This window comes from Argopecten irradians, chromosome 3 (genome assembly GCF_041381155.1).
Source record: "Argopecten irradians isolate NY chromosome 3, Ai_NY, whole genome shotgun sequence".
NCBI lineage: Eukaryota > Metazoa > Mollusca > Bivalvia > Pectinida > Pectinidae > Argopecten > Argopecten irradians.
Genome location: NC_091136.1, coordinates 60,175,176 through 60,198,883, shown reverse-complemented (window position 1 = coordinate 60,198,883; position 23,708 = coordinate 60,175,176). Strand labels below are relative to the sequence as shown.

General features: G+C 35.7%; 1 protein-coding gene across 3 annotated transcripts; it reads right to left on the bottom strand.

Annotated features, from left to right (window-relative positions):
- Positions 1 to 2,606: 2,606 nt before the first annotated feature.
- On the bottom strand, positions 2,607 to 22,589 carry LOC138319259 (cyclic AMP-dependent transcription factor ATF-3-like). Of its 3 annotated transcripts, XM_069262283.1 has the most exons (6): positions 22,558 to 22,589; positions 16,724 to 16,931; positions 16,330 to 16,437; positions 14,923 to 15,384; positions 9,507 to 9,602; positions 7,579 to 7,619 (listed from the first exon to the last, which is right to left on the bottom strand). In XM_069262283.1, the coding sequence occupies exons 2-4, from the start codon at positions 16,928 to 16,930 to the stop codon at positions 15,247 to 15,249; spliced, it is 453 nt and encodes a 150-aa protein (XP_069118384.1). In that variant the 5' UTR covers position 16,931; positions 22,558 to 22,589; the 3' UTR covers positions 7,579 to 7,619; positions 9,507 to 9,602; positions 14,923 to 15,246. The 3 variants fall into 3 exon arrangements, with proteins under 3 accessions (XP_069118385.1, XP_069118386.1, XP_069118384.1); XM_069262284.1 differs by lacking the exons at positions 7,579 to 7,619; positions 9,507 to 9,602; positions 16,330 to 16,437; positions 16,724 to 16,931; positions 22,558 to 22,589 and adding exons at positions 2,607 to 4,103; positions 4,277 to 4,384; positions 4,667 to 4,860 and having other exon boundaries at positions 14,923 to 15,238; XM_069262285.1 differs by lacking the exons at positions 7,579 to 7,619; positions 9,507 to 9,602; positions 14,923 to 15,384; ... (1 more) ...; positions 16,724 to 16,931; positions 22,558 to 22,589 and adding exons at positions 2,607 to 4,103; positions 4,277 to 4,384; positions 4,667 to 4,860; positions 4,901 to 5,515.
- Between the last annotated feature and the right edge of the window lie 1,119 nt (positions 22,590 to 23,708).

Here is a 23,708-nt window from a genome sequence, read left to right as displayed (position 1 = left end):
TTCATTACTATACTTTAGTGGTCCACCATGTGAGGTACTATAATATCATCACTTACCTGATATCTATATAATATCCTTATCACGTTCTGGCGGGGAATAAAACCTTGTCGGTCAATCTTGAAATTTTATTACCGTAGCAAAACTAAATGATATAATGCTTATAGCAATAAATGGGACAGTATCATATGGTGGTCATGTGCTATATCCAGGCCAGAAAGGGTTAAGTGTTGGGGACAACTCATCTAATTAGTCAGCCTAGACCATTCATTGTAACACTATTATATTCTCAGCAATCAATCTTTGAATATCCTCAATCTGTGAATATCAATACTTGAACACCAATCTATCAGTCTTTTGAAAATCAATCTTTCAGCATCAGTATTAACATTGCTGACTAAATCACAGCATTACTTACCTCATCACAAGGGGAAACACCTAAATCACATGTTCATAACTTCACTTGATCTCCAATTATATAGATTTTAGATAAAATAACACCGTTACTCATCATAACACAGGCACTCATTCCTAAAATGGTCATATTAGTGCAATCGTCAGCAGTGCTGTGTCTGCTATCCTGCCTGAAGAAGTAGTATATATTACATCAGTTTTGAAAATTCCCGTCGTCTAAAGATAACGTACACCTAAGAAGCAGTAATGTTTATATAAGTATAATCAAAAGCAGCCAAAGAAACGTCACAGTATATTTATTGGGAAAGTTGTTTTGATATTTTTTAAAAAAAATACATTATGCTTGATGTCATTAGCTGTCTGCATGCTCTACATGTATATAGCATGGCAAAGCTAAATATAGATTAGTATAATGTTAATTTATCATAGTTGTTAATTGTTTTTGACAGTTTCTATGTTTATAACTTTGAATTAGGTGGATCAGCTTTGTTTGCAAAGGTTGCATGAGAAATAACAAAGAAAGAAAGTTAAGATATTCAATATATATGTAACGAATTGCAGTGATCTGTAGCCAAGGATTGCAGAGGTCTATAAATAGATCAACTAAACAAAGGAGAGGAATTCCACAACAATACAATATCGATCAAAGTGATCAAAGCCGCAATTTGGCTTTAATGTGAGCATTTGAAGTGTTCTTACGCCAGAAATGAAACGTATTTAACATTTAATGAGGATTATATTATAAAAAGATTGTTGCTGTGCAAATAAGATGAAATATAATTATCTATTATGGCATGGTTGACAGTGCTATATTTATCTATTATGGCCTGATTGAGAGGGCACTATTGCCTCATAGTATTGTCGAGGGATGGAATAGTGCCCAAGCCGAAGGCGAGGGCACTATCCCATCACGAGACAATACTATGAGGCAATAGAGCCCTCTCAACCAGGCCATAATGGGTTTAGTACATCAACCTCACATGAGACCGTTTTTCATATCATCGTAACAGAAGCACGTCAAGGGACACCTCACAACGCTACCTCCATTTCCACACCACGTTGTTACATTAAAAGTACAACATATGAATTGATGCAAAATCTGTGTTTCTATAAAACGGTATTCAGCTTCATGAAGATTAAAAGTAGATTAATATAGAACATGAGTGAACTGTCTTCTGTAGATCCAAAGAAACAATTGCTTCCATCCCATTAACACTATATATAACAATTGTCAGAATTGAATATTAAATTATTTTGTTTATTGTAGATTATGCGGTAACGATTATACAAGACACTGGAATCTTGATGTCTACGATTGATAGATCAGTCAAAGGAAAGATGGATCCTTTCTCTGTTATTTCCACGTTTAAACCTTTGATAACCTGAGGACTTCCTCATAAATACTTGACAATTTTGATCAAACTTAGAGATGGACATACATACATATATGTATGCAATAATGAAAAATACGCCTTTAGCACGTTCTAAGAACCAATGGTATTAAAATTTAATTGAGGAAATCCAAGATGGTTGACTGTAGGCCATCTTGTTGACAGATCCGTCCTAAAATGCAATATGCACAACAAGCGCCCATGTGGAGTCTACGTGTGAAATATCAGACAAATCACCTGTTTTATTTTCTGAGAGCGATAAAAAAATATTTATTGACGGACCACAGGCGACAGGTAAGTTTAATGGCCCAACATCTGATGGTCATATGTTCTAAAAACTGGCCCCTCATCGATTATCGTATGTATATGACAAACCCACAGTAAAAGGAACGACTGGCTCGATGTCAGTATGATGTGACTAATACTGTAAATGTAATCTTTACGTTAATTACATAATAATAAGTACAAAGGAATTGAGTTCGGAAGCAAGCTGACAAAGTGCATAAATCTGTTTTAGTAAGTTATCTTAGACTGATCAATGATGACATGCCTACAATGATTTATAGAAAGATATTGGAGTCCTGTTGAATGCGGTTGGAAAGGCCAGATGGAAGGAATGTTTCGAAAGTAGAAAACACATTATAAAACAAATTCCCAATAAAAGTGCATATAATAATATAAATGTGATTTATAGACATACAAAGTATATAACTTATCATAACTATTATCGTTATCCCAACTTATATTTTAGTAGTATGTTGTAAGATATATTCACTTGAATTAAAAGATAACAAGACAAAAGTAATTAATTCAGTATTTTTATGTGTAAAAAGCTAACAAATAAAATAAATTTTCTTTAAACATTTTAAGCACACATACGACAAGCATATCATTTATCCATTACCTAAAACCGGTCAGACATATTGGCTAAAACATCCTTCAGAACATTTCATGTCAATCTCTAAGTAATGACTTCACTTTAAAATTTGGTCAACCTTTACACATTCACACACATTTAGAGCTCGGAACAAATCGTCTGAAACTGTCCATACGTTTGTTCTCACCACCTAGACTTGACGTGTATTATAACATCTCCAGCAATGGTGGAATGGCTTTACCTGGGTATTTGTAAACACTTGTATAAAACGTAAACGGGGACTGATATCGGCAGCTCTGTAGCTATACAGTCATCTATATTACCAACATCATAAACTTCATGTTCAGTTATTTATTTTGCGAAAATTCGTATTCCTGAAAAATGCACCAGCGTCGTTTTTTTCCTCCACAAATATACTATATGTACAATTAAATGGAAAACCACAGAATAACATGATATTCTCACATGACATGATTATCTCCCATACATGACATGATTATCTCCCATACTTGACATGATTATCTCCCATACATGACATGATTATCTCCCATACTTGACATGATTATCTCCCATACATGACATGATTATCTCCCATACTTGACAGGCGTATCTCCCATACTTGACAGGCGTATCTCCCATACTTGACAGGGTTATCTCCCATACATGACATGATTATCTCCCATACTTGACATGATTATCTCCCATACATGACATGATTATCTCCCATACTTGACAGGCGTATCTCCCATACTTGACAGGGTTATCTCCCATACATGACATGATTATCTCCCATACTTGACATGATTATCTCCCATACATGACATGATTATCTCCCATACTTGACAGGCGTATCTCCCATACATGACATGATTATCTCCCATACATGACATGATTATCTCCCATACATGACATGATTATCTCCCATACATGACATGATTATCTCCCATACTTGACAGGCGTATCTCCCATACTTGACAGGGTTATCTCACGGTTGCTAGGGAAAAGATAACTCTGTAATTTACCGGGTAGAGAAGACATCTCACACTCGCTAGACAATGACGTGACGCCATCACCTGCGGCGACTTATTATCGGCGACGTCATTAATTTTGACGCATTGTGACGTTCCTATGATGGCGACGCTTTGAAAATGTTTCTATACAACAGCAATTGACTCGATATAATTGAGATATCCCTGTACACCTGACAGGCAATTGTAAGATTATATTATTCAACGTGTGGATGAAGTCAGAGACACACAACCGGATAACGTCTCTACTACACACTGATATCACGTCTCTATCTGACATTCGATCGTATCTAACAAGAGTCTGTTGAGTTTTTCTTGCCAAAGTTCTTTCTCTATTGTTAGTTTTTGTATCTCGGAGTTCAGGCGGGAGTTCTCCAGCTGTAACTTCTGCAGAGTCTGTAAATGTAGAAATACAATCGCTGCCAATCTTATAGAATGATACACATGATAAATGGTTTAAAATTTACATCATACGTGAGCAATATTGATAATAATTTATACTCTGGTCAGAAATGTGGAACGGAAACATATAGAAATGGAGAAGATGATACTATTATGTGAACACCAACCTTGTCTTGTGTCATGGCCAATGTTGTTTGACGTCTACGGAACTTTTTGGCCGCCATACGGTTTTGTTGACGTCTTCTGTCTGATTTAAGTGCTTCTTCTTCTGTTAGCTGTAAAAGCATAGAAATTATCATATGAGGCCGAATATCGACTGCACATCTCATTTTCTCATGATGAAAACTTTATTTTAGATACATAATCAAACAAACTCGCATATAGATATAAATTTCGTTGATATCTGTTTCTTATTTGACAAATTGATGCATTGAATCATTATTCAAATAAAGCTTGAATTTGCATTCTAAATTTAATTACTACATGTAGGTAGTGTATTATTAATAGTGCTTAACATTCTCAAGTTGGCCTTGGGATGCATGCATTAGTCATAGTACCTGATAAGTATTTGGGGATGTAAACTGGACCAGGAGTTCCCCTTTGCCTTGCTCCATTCTCCTGGACTGTATCTTGTACTTAAGCTCTTCTTTAATCAATGGGGTGAGTTGTCCTGACTGTAAACATGCTATAGCAGCCTCAGCTAGTTTACATTCCTCATCGTCACTAGGATCCGTTAGGTTTACAGCCATACCTATAACAATGGAAGTCAACAGTTAGGTTTACAGCCATACCTATAACAATGGAAGTCAACAGTTCGGTATACAGTCATACATAACAATGGTAGTAAAAGTTAGGTTTACAGCCAAACATATAACAATGAAAGTAAACAGTTAGGTTTACTGCCATACATATAACAATGGAAGTCAACAGTTAGGTATACAGTCATACCTATAACAATGGAAGTCAACAGTTAGGTTTACAGTCATACATAACAATGGTAGTAAAAGTTAGGTTTACAGCCATACATATAACAATGAAAGTCAACAGTTCGGTATACAGCCATAGCTATAACAATGGAAGTCAACAGTTAGGTATACAGCCATACCTATAACAATGGAAGTCAACAGTTCGGTATACAGTCATACATAACAATGGTAGTAAAAGTTAGGTTTACAGCCATACATATAACAATGAAAGTAAACAGTTAGGTTTACTGCCATACATATAACAATGGAAGTCAACAGTTAGGTATACATAAACCTATAACAATGGAAGTCAACAGTTCGGTATACAGCCATACCTATAACAATGGAAGTCAACAGTTAGGTATACAGCCATACATAACAATGGTAGTAAAAGTTAGGTTTACAGCCATACATATAACAATGAAAGTCAACAGTTAGGTATACAGCCATACCTATAACAAGGGCCCAATGGGCCCGAATCGCTCACCTGCAATCTGGTAATCACACATGGTTCATACTTAACAAAAAGAGTAAAAAAGAATTTATATCATCCCTAAGCACATTAGAGGCCCCTTTGCATCTTGGTTATTAAAAAGAAGTCGTTTAAAATTTTTAGCCTTTTTGACGCGTGACCTTGAAAGAAGTTCAAGGTCATTCATTTGAACAAGCTTGGTAGCCCTCTATCCCAGCATAACACATGCCCAATATCAGGTCTCTAGCCCTCTTTGTTATTAAGGAGAAGTCTTTTAAAGATTTTAGCCTATTTGATCCCTGTTACCTTGAATGAAGGTCAAGGTCAATCATTTGAACAAACTTGGTAGCCTTTGATCCCAGCATGTCACAGGCCCAATATCAGGTCCCAAAGCCTCTTGGTTATTAAGAAGAAGTCGTTTAAATATTTTAGCCTTTTTGAACCGTGACCTTGAATGAAGTTCAAAGTCATTCATTTGAACAAACTTGGTAGCCCTTGATCCCAGCATGCCACAGGCCCAATATCAGGTCTCTAGCCCTCTTGGTTATTAAGGAGAAGTCGTTAAAAAAATTAGCCTATTTGACCCCTGTGACCTTGAATGAAAGTCAAGGTCATTCATTTGAACAAACTTGGTAGCCCTTGATCCCAGCATGTCACAGGCCCAATATCAGGTACCTAGACTGTTTGGGTATTAAGAAGAAGTCTTTTAAAGATTTCAGCCTATTTGACCCATGTTACCTTGAATGAAAGTCAATGTCATTCATTTGAATAAACTTTGTAGCGCGTCATCCCAAGATGCCACAGGCCCAATATCAGGTCCCTAGGCCTCTTGATTATTAAGAAGTCGTTTAAAGATTTTAGCCTATTTGACCCCTGTGACCTTGAATGAAGGTCAATGTCATTTATTTGAACAAACTTGGTAGTCGTTTATTCCAGCATGTCACATGACCATTATCAGGTCTCTAGCCCTATTGGTTATTAAGGAGAAGTCGTTCAAAGATTTAGCCTATTTAACCCCTGTTACCTTGAATGAAGATTAAGGTCATTCATTTGAACAAACTTGGTAGCCCTCTATTCCAGTATGTCACAGGCCCAATATCAGGTCCCAAAGCCTCTTGGTTATTAAGAAAGAGTCGTTTAAATATTTTAGCCTTTTTGATCCCTGTGAGCTTGAATGAAGGTCAAGGTCATTCATTTGAACAAACTTGGTAGCCCTTGTTCCAGCATGCCACAGGCCCAATATCAGGTCCCTAGGCTCTTTGGTTATAAAAAACAAGTCGTTTAAAGATTTTAGCCTTTTTGACCCCTGTGACCTTGAATGATGGTCAAGGTCATTCATTTGAACAAACTTGGTAGCCCTCTATCCCAGTATGTTACAGGCCTAATATCAGGTTCCTAGGCCTCTTGGTTATTAAAAAGAAGTCGTAAAATTTTTTAGCCTATTTGACCTCCGTGACCTTTAATGAAAGTCAAGGTCATTCATTTGAACAAGCTTGGTAGTCCTTCATCCCAGCATGTTACATACCAAGTATCGGGTCTCTGGGCCTCTTGGTTATGAAGCAGAAGTCTTAACAAGTTATTTCAGCCTATTTAACCCCTGTGTTCTTGAATGAAGGTCAAGGTCATTCATTTGAACAACTTTGGTAGCCCTTGATCCCAGCATGTCACATGCCCAATTTCAGGTCTCTAGGCCTCTTGTTTATTTAGAAGAAGTCTGTTAAAGATTTTCATCTATTTGGCCCCTGTGTCCTTGAATGATGGTCAAGGTCATTCATTTGAACAAACTTGGTAGCCCTTCATCCCAGCATGCTATAAGTCAAATTTCAGGACTCTAGGTCTCCAAGTTTTGGAGAAGAAGTTGTTAAATGGAAAAGTTGACGCCGGACGGCCGGACGACGGACGGACGACGGATGCTGCACCATAGCATAAGCTCACTTGCCCTTCGGGGAGGTGAGCTAACAATGGAAGTCAACAGTTAGGTATACAGTTATACCTATAACAATGGAAGTCAACTGTTAGGTATACAGCCATACCTATAACAATGGAAGTCAACAGTTCGGTATACAGCCATACCTATAACAATGGAAGTAAAAAGTTCGGTTTACAGCCATACCTGTAACAAGGGAAGTATTAAGTTTGGCTTGCAGTCATTTCTCTACTGAGGGCAATTTCTAATGGTACAAATACAACAAAGGCAATTTTAATGGTACAAATACAACTTAAATAAGGTTTCAGGTGTGTCGTCATATCTAACGGGGAAAGTTACTGTCAGGTTTACAACCTTTTTAACAAAATATAATTTTAAAATTTTACAGCCATATCGAATAATATTTATTATTAGTTTTACAAGCAATCTAACTCTCGAAAAATATTACATCTAAAGTTTACAGCAATGTTTTTCAAAAAGATAAAACAACATACCACATGTTCGATTAGCAATTACCTGCCATGGAAAATATAGAATTAATGTGATGTCCTTACAGTGATATCTAATAAAAATGTTAAACAGACATAACAAACAAAAACGATATATCATACGACTACAGCCAATTAAAACAACAAAAACTATATATCATACGACTACAGCCATAACAAACAAAAACGATATATCATACGACTACAGCCATAACAAACAAAAACGATATATCATACGACTACAGCCATAACAAACAAAAACGATATATCATACGACTACAGCCATAACAAACAAAAACGATATATCATACGACTACAGCCAATTAAAACAACAAAAACGATATATCATACGACTACAGCCATAACAAACAAAAACGATATATCATACGACTACAGCCATAACAAACAAAAACGATATATCATACGACTACAGCCATAACAAACAAAAACGATATATCATACGACTACAGCCATAACAAACAAAAACGATATATCATACGACTACAGCCATAACAAACAAAAACGATATATCATACGACTACAGCCAATTAAAACAACAAAAACGATATATCATACGACTACAGCCATAACAAACAAAAACGATATATCATACGACTACAGCCAATTAAAACAACAAAAACGATATATCATACGACTACAGCCATAACAAACAAAAACGATATATCATACGACTACAGCCAATTAAAACAACAAAAACGATATATCATACGACTACAGCCATAACAAACAAAAACGATATATCATACGACTACAGCCATAACAAACAAAAACGATATATCATACGACTACAGCCATAACAAACAAAAACGATATATCATACGACTACAGCCATAACAAACAAAAACGATATATCATACGACTACAGCCAATTAAAACAAGTACATGCTCCGTATTTATTTTTTGGTGATTATCTGATACGTAAATTTCAATAATTAATACGTTTAGTTACGTAACAATATCTCTCAAAGTCTTCTTCCCAAACATATTACAACAGTTTTGGTTAATTACTAAACCATATATGCTTGTTATACTTCTTCTGCTTTCCACCAGAGACCACTGTACAATTTAGATTAACTAAGAAGCCTTTACAATCACCATGAAAATACATATCAAACATGTCATTACAGTGATGATGCATAGACACAGTGTAACAAACTATATAAATAAGGGCTAATGAATAATTGAACTAGAATGTTTTACACTTCTGCAAAAAATACTCGAGGAAAGAATTACATGAGGGTGCTTCGTATATCATAATTTTAACGAGACTACTTTTGGTCATACGTAAATTTGTTTCGTACGATACACACTTTGTCAGCTATTCTGTTGCCTACACATAAGTGTTATATTGTAATACACATACACAGAACCCCGCCACCTGTCTCAGCCAAGTAGGTCACCCACCGCAAGGCTACAGTCATTGATAAAATTCACAACTACGACACAACCCACGTGTGCATCCTAAACAAAATGTCATCCCTTTATCAGGTGCATGTTATATTTTAGATATAAATGGGTATTTACCTGTATTGTCTAAAGCTCTGGAAACATTTCACAAAGAGATAGTTACAAGTATGAACTGTTGGCTCGCTGTCTCCCCTGTCAGCAGTTTCGTCAGCACTATAAATAGATTTTGTGAGTATTTGGAATCTCTCTTCGTCTATCATTGCGAAAAATGATTTAACACGAAGAGCACAGAATGGAGACATATTTCTATTAATAGGATATGGGAAAACCCGTTAGTTGTCTATTTTTAGGAAACCTGAAATTTCTTAAAATGTTTAATACTCTTCAAATTTCATAATAATAAACAAAAACGTTACATAAAACACCTTACATACAATATAGTCGAAAATTAGTTTCTCCAGATTGTATATCAAACAATTTACAAGTTTATGTATTGCCACAATTACATAATGTACATCTTGCTGATTAATACATAGTTATTGAGATAGTGTAATGATCGATGTAACTGCATGTCGTTTCTCATATAATCCCTAAAAGTAAAAGGCTTTCAATATCATTTTCAATAAACCATGCATTATTATTTTGTTCTTTTGATTAAATGATAAATGATCAGTGGCGTAGGAAGATGAAACGTCATGGGGGGGCAAAGGTCCTCAATATTTTGTAACCCCCCCCCCCCACGCCACACCTACAGGAGGAGATTATGCTTTATGTACATTTTTCATATATCACTAAATTTAATCCTTGTACACATTTATAGACAGTGGGGTCGCTAAAAGGAAATTAACGAATACGCAAATTGGCCAAATTAGCGTGTGAGCGTCGAAGGCGCAAGATTTTGGTGTTTTATTAGGGGTCTGAGGGTGACCCCCGGGATGAGTTTTATGTATTTTGATGATTTTGCGATCGCCCGAAAGCACGAGAAATTTGGTGTTTGGGGGGTTCGGGGGTCTCCCCCGGGAAAAAATTACAATTTAGAATGGCTTAGGTGAGTTTTTCGATGCATTTTGATGAATTTGCAAACGCCCAAAGGCGCGAGAATTCGGTGTTAGGGGGGTCCGGGGGGTCTCCCCCGGGAAAAAAATACGATTTAAAATGGCTGAGATGAGTTTTACGATAAAGTTTAATGATTATAAAGCGTTCTTAACATGGTAATTTTTCGATTTAAAGCTACCTGCATTTAGAAATGATAATTGTGTCGTCATAACATTATGGAACCCTACTCGATCTGAATATACCGGCTTCACACCATCGGTACATTGTTGTGTAACAGAAAAAAAAGAATTAATTGTCTCGCTAAGACATATAAACAAATTGATCTTTTAAGAGACATTTTTAAATAGTACATAGAATCCCTTGATGGACATTTTTAGTCTAGTTTGTGTGTATTGAATTTTTACTATTTAAGGTTTGACATTATGTGCTTGAACCTTTTAGGAAATGCGCCGCGCAGCGGAAAATTTTCTAGAATGAAGTACGAAAAATGTGCAGGAGGACCTTTTTTTCTTTCAAATAAGCTTTTTTAGAAAATTTCAGTCGGCGAAAATGGGGGGGGGGGCAAAAAGACATGTTTGCCCCCCCCCTCCCAGAGAACGGGGGGGCAGTTGCCCCCCCTGCCCCCCCCCCCCCCCCCCTTCCTACGCCCCTGATGATAATTCTCGTTGGTGAAATTCTTATGCCACATGTTATTACATTATACAAACATCAAACAAATGATATATTAATTATTATATTATATACGATAGCCTCTAAATCACGCATAGCGATAAGATGACCGTAACACTTACATGTTTACCTCGTGGTATTACTTAAAAGGGGTGTAATAAGTTGGTCATAAATGATACTAAAAATAAGATTGTCTTTCTATACTTAGTTGACTAGTGTTCACAAGTGGACGTGAAGTGTGCGTATACTTAATGAGTAAGACAGGCATGAATACACTTATTAACACTTCCTTTACGAGTTTATTTTTATTTTCATGTTTCCACATGAGAATATTTATTTATTTTTATATATTTGTGTTTTAGCATCAGCATTATATCTAAGGACTGGAAACTTCTCTGTAGGATAAAAATAGCATCATGATCATTTTCACAGCTCTATAATAAATACTAGGTAGGCAATATAACATCTTTACCATCGAACAATCCAAATATTTCATTTATTCCTCAGTAACAATGAACACAGGAAGGCAAACTAGCTTCAATACTTAAGAAATATATATTGATAATGATTTGTTTTTTTATTTATGGAATTTAATCAGTTTCTGAAAATTTAGGTTATGGTGATTACCACTGTTCAAAGCTAATGCAAATACTATCAGATCAAATTACTATTGATGAGTTTTTCACTTTTCACGTTAACATTTACCCAATGGGATCCTCTTACACCTGGGATCAGGCTACGATTGTAAATTATCAGTTTTAATTAGGTGACCAACCTACAGCCATTGTTATACAGTCAGTCATTAGACTATATGATCAGAAAAGTGAATGGGGAAATATTGATGGATTGTAACCATTTTAATTTGTATGACAAGTACTAATGATAGCCAACACGGAGATTTGTATGACAAGTACTAGTGATAGCCAACACGGAGATTTGTATGACAAGTACTAATGATAGCCAACACGGAGATTTGTATGACAAGTACTAATGATAGCCAACACGGAGATTTGTATGACAAGTACTAATGATAGCCAACACGGGGATTTGTATGACAAGTACTAATGATAGCCAACACGGGGATTTGTATGACAAGTACTAATGATAGCCAACACGGAGATTTGTATGACAAGTACTAATGATAGCCAACACGGAGATTTGTATGACAAGTACTAATGAGCAACACGTACTAATGATAGCCTAATGAAGCCAACACGGAGATTTGTATGACAAGTACTAATGATAGCCAACACGGAGATTTGTATGACAAGTACTAATGATAGCCAACACGGAGATTTGTATGACGTACATGTATGACACGAGATTTGTATGACAATGATAGCCAACACGGAAATTTGTATGACAGGTACTAATGATAGCCAACACGGAGATTTGTATGACAAGTACTAATGATAGCCAACACGGGGATTTGTATGACAAGTACTAATGATAGCCAACACGGGGATTTGTATGACAAATACTAATGATAGCCAACACGGAGATTTGTATGACAAGTACAAATGATAGCCAACACGGAGATTTGTATGACAAGTACTAATGATAGCCAACACGGGGATTTGTATAACAAGTACAAATGATAGACAACACGGGGATTTGTATGACAAGTACTAATGATAGACAACACGGGGATTTGTATGACAAGTACTAATGATAGCCAACACGGAGATTTGTATGACAAGTACTAATGATAGACAACACGGAGATTTGTATGACAAGTACAAATGATAGACAACACGGAGATTTGTATGACAAGTACTAATGATAGCCAACACGGAGATTTGTATGACAAGTACTAATGATAGCCAACACGGAGATTTGTATGACAAGTACTAATGATAGCCAACACGGGGATTTGTATGACAAGTACTAATGATAGCCAACACGGGGATTTGTATGACAAGTACTAATGATAGCCAACACGGAAATTTGTATGACAAGTACTAATGATAGCCAACACGGAGATTTGTATGACAAGTACTAATGATAGCCAACACGGAGATTTGTTTTCATTCTCGTGTTAGTGAAACTGTAATGATTACAATTATAATACATGTTCAAATTCAAGAGTTGAAAAGAAGTCGTTTCTTAATTTTGTAAGATTAAAAATTTATTAAAAATTTATTATTATACTATGAAAGTGGATATTTTTACAAGTACTGAATTTCGTAATATGCAACCTTAAAGTCTTTCCCAGTTGCATTTTTTTCTATAGATATACAGTCAGAATTTTGGCCTCTTGCGTAAATGTCAATGTTTATAGTATTATAGGAATACTTGCTCCCATATTGTCGGCCTTCCTATTTAACTGGGTAGATGAGTTATAAACAAGAGTTTACTTGACATAAGTCTATCACTAATTCAGTTTTAAATAACAATTTCCAATAAAGTACGCTAGTGATATCAATAAATCTCCATTAATTACATCAACAACTTTTAAAGGGACAATTCAATCTAAGAGAACATTAAAATTTGTACATGTATCGGGAAAAATCCAGCTCTAATGGAAATTAGATCAGTCGGTTTTACTGTGATATGCTAGAAAAGCCCATGGTGGTGAAATGTGTGTGAAACCTTCAAACTCGCTCGCTGTCCTCGCTGTCCGTCATTACACATTGTGGTCGAACATCTTGTATGCCGAACCCTGTCCCTTGCTCGTAGAGTAGTGCAACTTTTGTCTAGAACAACTCAAATCGCTCTGACAGTAGTGGTTTACCTTATTAGGTGAATTGTCTTGCCTAAAAATCATTTTATTACCTCCTCATTGGTTATGTAGTTCATGTGTTTAACGCGCGTGACCTTTGGCTCGGGTATGGGTACAGAGTACCTACTGCACCTGCTTAATCGTATTGATCAACGATTTGTAATTACAACAGTATCAATTAAAATAGTTAACAATGACGTGGAATTTGTCAATATATTGTGTTAAATGTTTCATAAGAAATGTAGAACAATACATTTATGCCATATTTTGCTTCTTGGTTATGTAAGCCTGAGTGAATTGTCCCTTTAACGCTTGATTAATGATGTAAAATTGCATTTGGAAAGTATCTTTCATTGCTTAAAAACAACTGAACACAAAACAAAGGATATCATTCTGTAATCTCATTTTGTTTTATTGTGAACGAATTATTTGTACCATAAATGATCAAATAAATACTCCACAAATTCTCAACAAACTCAACATATATTAATGTAAATTTACATATATATATTCATGCTAAATATTTGTAGCTAGGTGTATACACTGTATACAGCTTTTTCGAACATGAAATTTTCATGAAAAACGAAACAAGATACCACAACTCACTAAACCCCGTACTCAGTTTGTAAGGCGGTCAGTAAGTGTTGAATCATTATCTCAGACAATATGCGGTTCAAAGACAATTCACAAATATCTGTATATCATCAAATAAATGTATTTACAAATTACATATCTTAGATGTTGTATTAGTTTCGAGGCGTTTTTTTAATAGAATAGGGCATTGCGAGGGAGACCTGAAGAACGATTCCATTAAGTTCATATTTCTGAAATTTTTAATTAAGGCAGTCACACATTTCCAAGAGTTATCTCCCATAGACTGTGCATTACTAAATGCGTCCTTTACGCGGACCCACTTCATATACCTTGGCCTTCTAATTATGCATATGTACAACTAATTAAAAAAATAACAGGTCCAAAGGATTTCAAAAAAAAATATTTAAGTTTACAAAGCTATTTTATGTCGATATTGATTTTATATTTTTTAAACAAATTCAACAAAATGCATTCAATCATATTTATACATACATGTTGTCTGAAGACACCCTTAAAACGTTTCCACACCATCCAGAGCTAGCTCAGAGTCAGGAGACAGAGTCAGCTGACGACACGTCAGTCGAACACACGTGGCAAAACTGCATGTCATTGAATAAATCCATTGTTGTTGGGTTTTTTTACATTGTTTACAAATGTAAATGATCTGGTATTCCCGAGGTATTCAGCACGTAGATAATCTATTGTGTCGTGGTATAATGTTCAATTTAGCCTTCCTTTTGTTTCAGGCATTGTTAGTGGTATGTGACGTAAAGACATGACCCTTTGTCGTCTGTTGTTGTCTTTAGAACACATATTTCAGACCAACACAGAAATCACACAGCCACACACATCCAGGTGGGACTTTAACTTTCCTTGTAGTGAGTGTTTTTCCTCAGCAAGTGTTGTAAGTTCTGATGTCAGCCGTGTGTTCTCTGATTCAAGCTGTTGTATTCTCTGTAATGAAATAGTGCAAGAGTGTAGGATGAACCCATGTACATAGTATAATGATATTTATCTATTATGGCCTGGTTGAGAGGGCACTATTGCCTCATAGTATTGTCGAGGGATGGAATAGTGCCCGAGCCGAAGGCGAGGGCACTATCCCATCATGAGACAATACTATGAGGCAATAGTGCCCTCTTAACCAGGCCATATTGGGTTTAGTACATTACCCTGACATGAGACCGTTCTTCATGTCATCGTAATAGAAGCACGTCAAGCGATACCTCGCAACGCTATCTTCATTTCCACACCACGTTGTTACATTAAAAGTACAACATATGAATAGTCGCAGAAATATGGGATTCTATAAAAACGGGATTCAGCTTCATGAAAATTATAAGTAGATCAATAGAGAACATTAGCGAACTATCTTGTGTAGAAAAGCAACATTTGCATCCATCCCCGCACACAACAGCCTGTCCGCCATCTTGACGTCTTGGTCGAAGCACATTGTTATAATGACGTCATGTAATGGCGACGTCACAATACATTTACGTTCAATTTCGCGCCACTTCAATAGTGCCCGCTTGCCCGGGCACTATTGCAAATAGTACCCATGTGTGTAGCCAATCAGATTCCAGTATTATATCACGTGATGTACTAAAAGACAATATAAGTATATAAATGAAGAGAGAGATGGTTCTTTTGGGTGTTTTTTATTTGAGGTCAGTATCAAAATCCACATATGTCACAGTGACCTGGTAAGCGACACAGAGCCTAATCTGAGTGGATTCACATGGAATATGCAGCTCCAGTACATTAAAATATAGGAAATAGAGCTAATTAAGTTTGGACTGCCGAATAAAGTTACATACATGAATATACTTAATAGCATAGACGTAATGTTTCTACCTTCAAATTTAAATGATGGATCATTATTAGACACAGCTTCATTACCTTCCTGTAATTACGGATTAATGCGGTCTGTTTTTTTCTGAATTTTTTGGCTGCTTTTCTATTTTGTTCTCGTCTGTTTTCTTTCTTGATACGTTCTTCTGGTCGAAGCTATGTAATACAGAGGTGGTAAAATGTTCTTTATTACATAACATCCACATTTAATGTTTTTACTAAGCTTAGTGTTAGAGCCAATTTACACGCAGCATTATTTGATGTGATACTATAACAGACATTGTTGCGCAAAAATGTGCATTCATAACGAACATTGAAATTAAAGAATATAATCAACGCACAACATCCTCAGATTATGCTAGATATATCTTTCAACGACTTTTTACCAATTAAAATCTTATGCTTTTCACGTTATTTCGGGATGACGTGTTTCGACACTTACCTCCATTGTGACTTGTGGTACAAATTTGACATCTTGATCAGACAATTCAGGTTTACCCTCTGCTAACCGTCTAGCCTGTATTAGAAAACGTAGTTCCTGTTTAATTATTGGCGTCATACTGCCAGTTTGTATAGCAACACAAGCAGCCTCGAGAATTTGTCCATCCTCATAATCTTCACATATACTGACAGACGACATTGTCCTCATTCTGTTAAACAAAATAAAAACAATTTTCAATATTAAAAGACAATGAAGTAATTATGACAAGCAAATAACCACAATTAACTACAGCTACAATGTAGTTTTTTTTATAAAAGAGTGAAACTATATTAAAATCTACGCCAAGTCAGCCTAAATAAGACAAAATTGGTCTTAACAATATAATCGTCAAATATTTTTCTCAGGTAAACAATCTAACTAGACTAGTATTAATTGTCCCTGATCATAAAATGCCTATCAGGCAAAATGTCTTATGTAGACATGAATACATAGGTATTACATTTTACCCGAGGAATCACTTAATATCAACGCATGAATGAACCTTTGTTTTATGAACGCTGCTAGTCGCTAGAGCTACACATCACATTAATCATAAACCACAGTCTCTTAACGGCCACGCTAATCTTCTACATTTCATCGTAACTTTATTGTTATGTTGTTTTGTGTGTGATTGGTTTTCCATCACAATTTACATTTTGGTTTTTGTTATAATGTTCAGGAATGTAATACCAGATTATAAGGTGTTAAGGTAATAATTACATCGATAATTAAGTGTTTATACCCTACATGATTTAATTTTACTCTTTCAAAAGATATTGATTGTTTCATTGAATAAATTAAAAATAAAGAAATACCTTCTTATAATTCACAAGCTGGACCACAATGGATTTTTTCTTTCTCGAGCCTCTTTGCTATAATAACGAAAATTTGAGCCTAAAGATATTGAGAAATGGTCGCATTATATATTATCCCTAGAGCCATATTGCGAAAAGTTTAAACCTTTTAAGTCAAAATCACGACAATTTTGACCCGCGACAATCACCGGCTATACGGTATTACTTGATTAACCTCTGTCACTTCTATATTGTTATGAGTATTTATGTTCACTTGGTTATAATTATGTTGGCATCGTCTTAACATTGTATTATTATTTCCTTTTCACATCAGATTACATAACAATTAAACAATTTCTACCAGTTTTGTTAACTTATTGGTATGCAGTGTTCATCATGTCGAAATTAAAATGACAAAGAGACAGGTATCAACATCATAATTTTATTATGCAATGAAATATTTTCAAAACAAGTTTGTAAATACATGAATTGTCATGCAATATGCAAGTAAGTATCGCAATTTGCCAATGAGTTTTATAAACAACGGTCTATTGAACAATCAATTATTCAAGAGTAGAAAGAGTTTTACTATTTATGAAAAATAGGAAATCAATTCACATCAGCATGATAACAAATTCACATCCAAACTTAAAGTCCACCGAAAATGACAAACTCAATGAAATAGTTTACTAAAACTCCTAAAAAATAGTGACTCCATCCACATCAACAACATATATCCAAAAAATATAAATATAGGTAAAACCAACATAGAAATACTGGTGATTACCGTATAGACAAACATTATATTGGAATATGCTAATGATATTAAGTTCAATTAAGGATTTTTTTATTTTTTTATTTTTTTTTTTGTTTATTTTTGTTTGTTTGTTGTATAATGGTGTGTAAAGTGCACTTGTGCGTCATATTGAAATAACTGTCAAACATACAGTAAACACACCGGTAAACAACAAAAAATAATTCCTTATATTTACATTTCTTTTAACTTTAATGTTCCGATAAAATAAAACTTCGTTTTTCAACGATACACGATTGATGTAACAGACGGTCAATTGATGGATTCTCGGAACAGCTGGCTCCAATTTGGCGGGAACTGTTGTCAAGTTCAGAAAGTACACAAATATATAGTTCCATAATGCAATATTTCTCAAATATTTTATTTTCTGAAATATCATTTAAGATATTCATTACATTCAAATTGTTTGATTGAATAATTAAAAATACAGAAACAATATAGGCCAAATCTGTTGAGCATTAAACACTACATGTACTTGCGGAAGTCAGCGTTCCGGTGTGTGAATTCTTGCGCGACAACCGACTGCGTTTACACAAGTGTAAACGATTTTTAGTGTAAACGATTTCCCGGTTGGTAAGGTTATATAGCAAAGAAAAAAACGGAAATATAATAAATAAAGATATATTTTTTAACTTGGAAGAAAGTTTAGGCTGATGCTGGTTACGTATTATTATCTTTTTATTTCAAACATTCATTAAGATAAAGCAATATATTTCTATGCATCATATTTTAAGACCACAAAACACCATTGTGTTGGGCTTACATTGTATTGTCAATATCTACCAATCTCTGCTATGATGTGTGATAATAGTCTATTGTTGTGTTCGTCTGACAGAGAACACCAACCTAAAATGACACTGACGATGGTGATGTAAATATATCGCTCTTTTCGGAATATTTCTTCGTTGCCGTCTGTTATTGCCTCTAAATTCCATCCATTTCCATTCTCGGCCATGCTTAGAAAACACAAATATTTCCGTTTTTAGGAGTTTAGCTGTGGCGCTAATTTCGTGTTCAGTGGCCCAAACTCTCCTTCTGTCCATCCTAGTCCTGTGGATGTATCGGGCCACGGACATCCCCACGTCTCTGGAGGACAAACTGGACACAACCCAGTGTCTCACAGCCGTGTGGAACCCCTCGGAACCACACAACACATAACTTATACACCGAAAAAAAACAATTACCGTCTCCAATCACATTCATGGTGGTCCGAGGGTATTCCGAACGGCCAATTGTCAGAGGATCAGTTTGGCCGCACGAGTCCATCTCGGGAGGAGTTGCCATTGTTGGCTTCACCCGTAACACATCACTGCAGACATTTTTAAAGTGGTCAAAAAGTTGCATTTGCCAAGATTTATCCACAATCCAGAACCTCAACGATGATTCTTTATTAGCCTCAGCCTTTGGTTGTCGTTTAGAAGCTAACTGCCGCCATGTCCGACTCATTGTAACGCTGGGAATAGAAGCGGCATTGTGATAGCTTTAACACATATCAATATCTCCGCCTAGCGTAAAGGAGTTACATAGATCACAGTGGTGTCACATATCAATATGTCCGCCTAGCGTAAAGGAGTTACATAGATCACAGTGGTGTCACATATCAATATGTCCGCCTAGCGTAAAGGAGTTACATAGATCACGGTGATGTCACATATCAATATGTCCGCCTAGCGTAAAGGAGTTACATAGATCACAGTGGTGTCACATATCAATATGTCCGCCTAGCGTAAAGGAGTTACATAGATCACAGTGGTGTCACATATCAATATGTCCGCCTAGCGTAAAGGAGTTACATAGATCACAGTGGTGTCACATATCAATATGTCCGCCTAGCGTGAAGGAGTTACAAAGTTCACGGTGGTGTCACATTTCAATAGGTCCGCCTAACGTAAAAGAGTTACATAGATCACAGTGGTGTCACATATCAATATGTCCGCCTAACGTAAAGGAGTTTCATAGTTCACGGCGGTGTCACATATCAATATATTCGCCTAGCGTAAAGGAGTTACATAGATCACAGTGGTGTCACATATCAATATATTCGCCTAGCGTAAAGGAGTTACATAGTTCACAGTGGTGTCACATATCAATATGTCCGCCTAGCGTAAAGGAGTTACATAGATCACGGTGATGTCACATATCAATATGTCCGCCTAGCGTAAAGGAGTTACATAGATCACAGTGGTGTCACATATCAATATGTCCGCCTAGCGTAAAGGAGTTACATAGATCACAGTGGTGTCACATATCAATATGTCCGCCTAGCGTAAAGGAGTTACATAGATCACAGTGGTGTCACATATCAATATGTCCGCCTAGCGTAAAGGAGTTACATAGATCACAGTGGTGTCACATATCAATATGTCCGCCTAGCGTAAAGGAGTTACATAGATCACAATGGTGTCACATATCAATATATTCGCCTAGCGTAAAGGAGTTACATAGATCACAGTGGTGTCACATATCAATATGTCCGCCTAGCGTAAAGGAGTTACATAGTTCACAGTGGTGTCACATATCAATATATCCGCCTAGCGTAAAGGAGTTACATAGATCACAGTGGTGTCACATATCAATAGGTCCGCCTAACGTAAAAAAGTTACATAGATCACAGTGGTGTCACATATCAATATGTCCGCCTAACGTAAAGGAGTTACATAGATCACAGTGGTGTCACATATCAATATGTCCGCCTAGCGTAAAGGAGTTACATAGATCACAGTGGTGTCACATATCAATATGTCCGCCTAACGTAAAGGAGTTACATAGATCACAGTGGTGTCACATATCAATATGTCCGCCTAGCGTAAAGGAGTTACATAGATCACAGTGGTGTCACATATCAATATATTCGCCTAGCGTAAAGGAGTTACATAGACCACAGTGGTGTCACATATCAATATGTCCGCCTAGCGTAAAGGAGTTACATAGATCACAGTGGTGTCACATATCAATATATCCGCCTAGCGTAAAGGAGTTACATAGATCACAGTTTGTCACATATCAATATGTCCGCCTAGCGTAAAGGAGTTACATAGATCACAGTGGTGTCACATATCAATATGTCCGCCTGGCGTAAAGGAGTTACATAGATCACAGTGGTGTCACATATCAATATGTCCGCCTGGCGTAAAGGAGTTACATAGATCACAGTGGTGTACATTGATTAGCAGTTCCCTTCTGTTTAAGCTTCTGTGTGAAAATATCACCTTTATGCAAGAATGTTGGTGGTGTATTGTACAAAAAAAGGCAAATGTATTTGAGGTCAAATGAAAGATGTACATTGTAACGTTTAGTGATAAATTTCATAGAGGAAATTGTGCTTATTAAAAAGTTTTTCTTTACTCAAATTTATTGCAACATAGATAGCTTTCGTACCAACGCCTAAAGGATGCGTAATAGGAAACTGCAATAAAATGCAGATATTGGTGTTCTTGTTTTATCTATGGACTGGTCAATTCAACTGTGTGGTAGATTTTAGATCAAGAAACCCAATTTTTTATTTCAAAAGTCTAAAATAAAATTATCAATTTATTTAGACTGTCTCCTTTATTTTATACTCACCAAATTACTTAGATTAGTATATTATGTCAAACAAATTATTACTACATCACCAAAAATGCCAGGATTTTTAGAGGTTTCTCAAATCCAATATCTGCCTTTGGTATCAATGGGTTTCTGTTCATAAGTTAGACGGTTTTAGGCAAATATGTCACGTGCTATATACGTCTCATATATATACAATGTAGGTAGTATTTGGCCATGCGCATTCACAGAGTTCGTAAGGTTTATAAATAGATTACCGTGTACTCAGCATATTTTACCGGAAGCCGGGAGTTTCCTTTTTAAACCATAATTTGTGTCGTTTGCGTTTTGATATATATTTATTATTAATCTTCTAAATAAAATTTTCCCATTCATATCAATATATCTGCTGTCTAAAACTTAACAAACTCAATAAGCTACATATGTAAAATGTACCGAAACCATTAGACCTGCTCAATATTTTTGTGAAACTGTATTGAGTAAATTTTCAAGAGCAATGATATAACCAAACAAATGCTTAAACAAATACATGTCGGTGACCTTTGATAAATCTGTTCTTGGAACTGTTAACATAAAGATTTGTTTTCAATGTTTTGATTAAATTTGTAAATAATTACTGAAGAAAACTAAAAGTAACTTACAATAAGGATGGCAATCTGTCTGTCTCCGATCTTGCTCGCAGGTGTAATAGAATTATGACATGGTTGCTTAGACTACCGCGATTTATAGGATACGGGTACATCCGGGTGTTGAAATATCTCTTAATATACAACTGACGTCATTCTCGATATTCTTTAAATAGATCACTAACGACAATCTGAGAATTCTTTAATTATTTCTGTCATCTCCCATGTTCCATATTATAAGGTGTCAATGTTTTAATTGTAATAAATATACCATTGCTTTCAAAATGAACTTGTTTTAAATGAACTTTGGCTGTTTCAGCGATGTGACCTTGACCTTAGATTATCATCATTGACCATTGACGTACGCAAAAAAACTAAAGCAGCGACATCTTGATTTCGCAAAGGCAGTTTACGTGCTGTACCATTTGTTTAAGTGAGTTTATAATAAGTAGCTAAACACCGTTACAAGATTAATTCGACATTTTGCCATACATTCAAATCGTCAGAAACATTAAAAGACTGAAATAAAACAAGATAAATTCTTTTTAAAGAAATATCAGTTATGGGTATATTTTATTTATATAATATCCTGTCTCTATTAACTGACACACAAACCTCACTAGAAGAAATTACTGATATGCACCATCCATACTGTAAATAAACCTTTCGAGACTGAATGGCAAACTAGCTAGCGGTCATCAATTAGGATATCGATTACAAAAATGTAAGAAATAAAAAAAAAATTATAGCTAACATTGATCTAGCAAGCGTTATAACTTACATTTATGCGGTGAAACTCGCTAATCTAATTCCAGAAACTTCAGAATACCTACTCATGACACCAACATGGACTGTTTTTGATAGAAGAATAAAATTGTGTTTCGTCAGCAGAAATATCTATTTATAGAAATTACACTTATTTGAAATGGTGTATGCAGTGGCCGGTTTACACCGGTTCCGGCTAGTATAAGACGGTTATACGGGTCATTAAGACATCATGCCTATGGTAGAACGTGTCTCTAGACGGTGTATCGATTTAAACAGACCCGTAATACACATATGTAAACACACCTTGACCTACATAACTCTATATATAGATATGACTGAGTGTATAATGTTCCTTGTATCCCAATACACGTCAAAATTAATACACATTCACAGCTCTA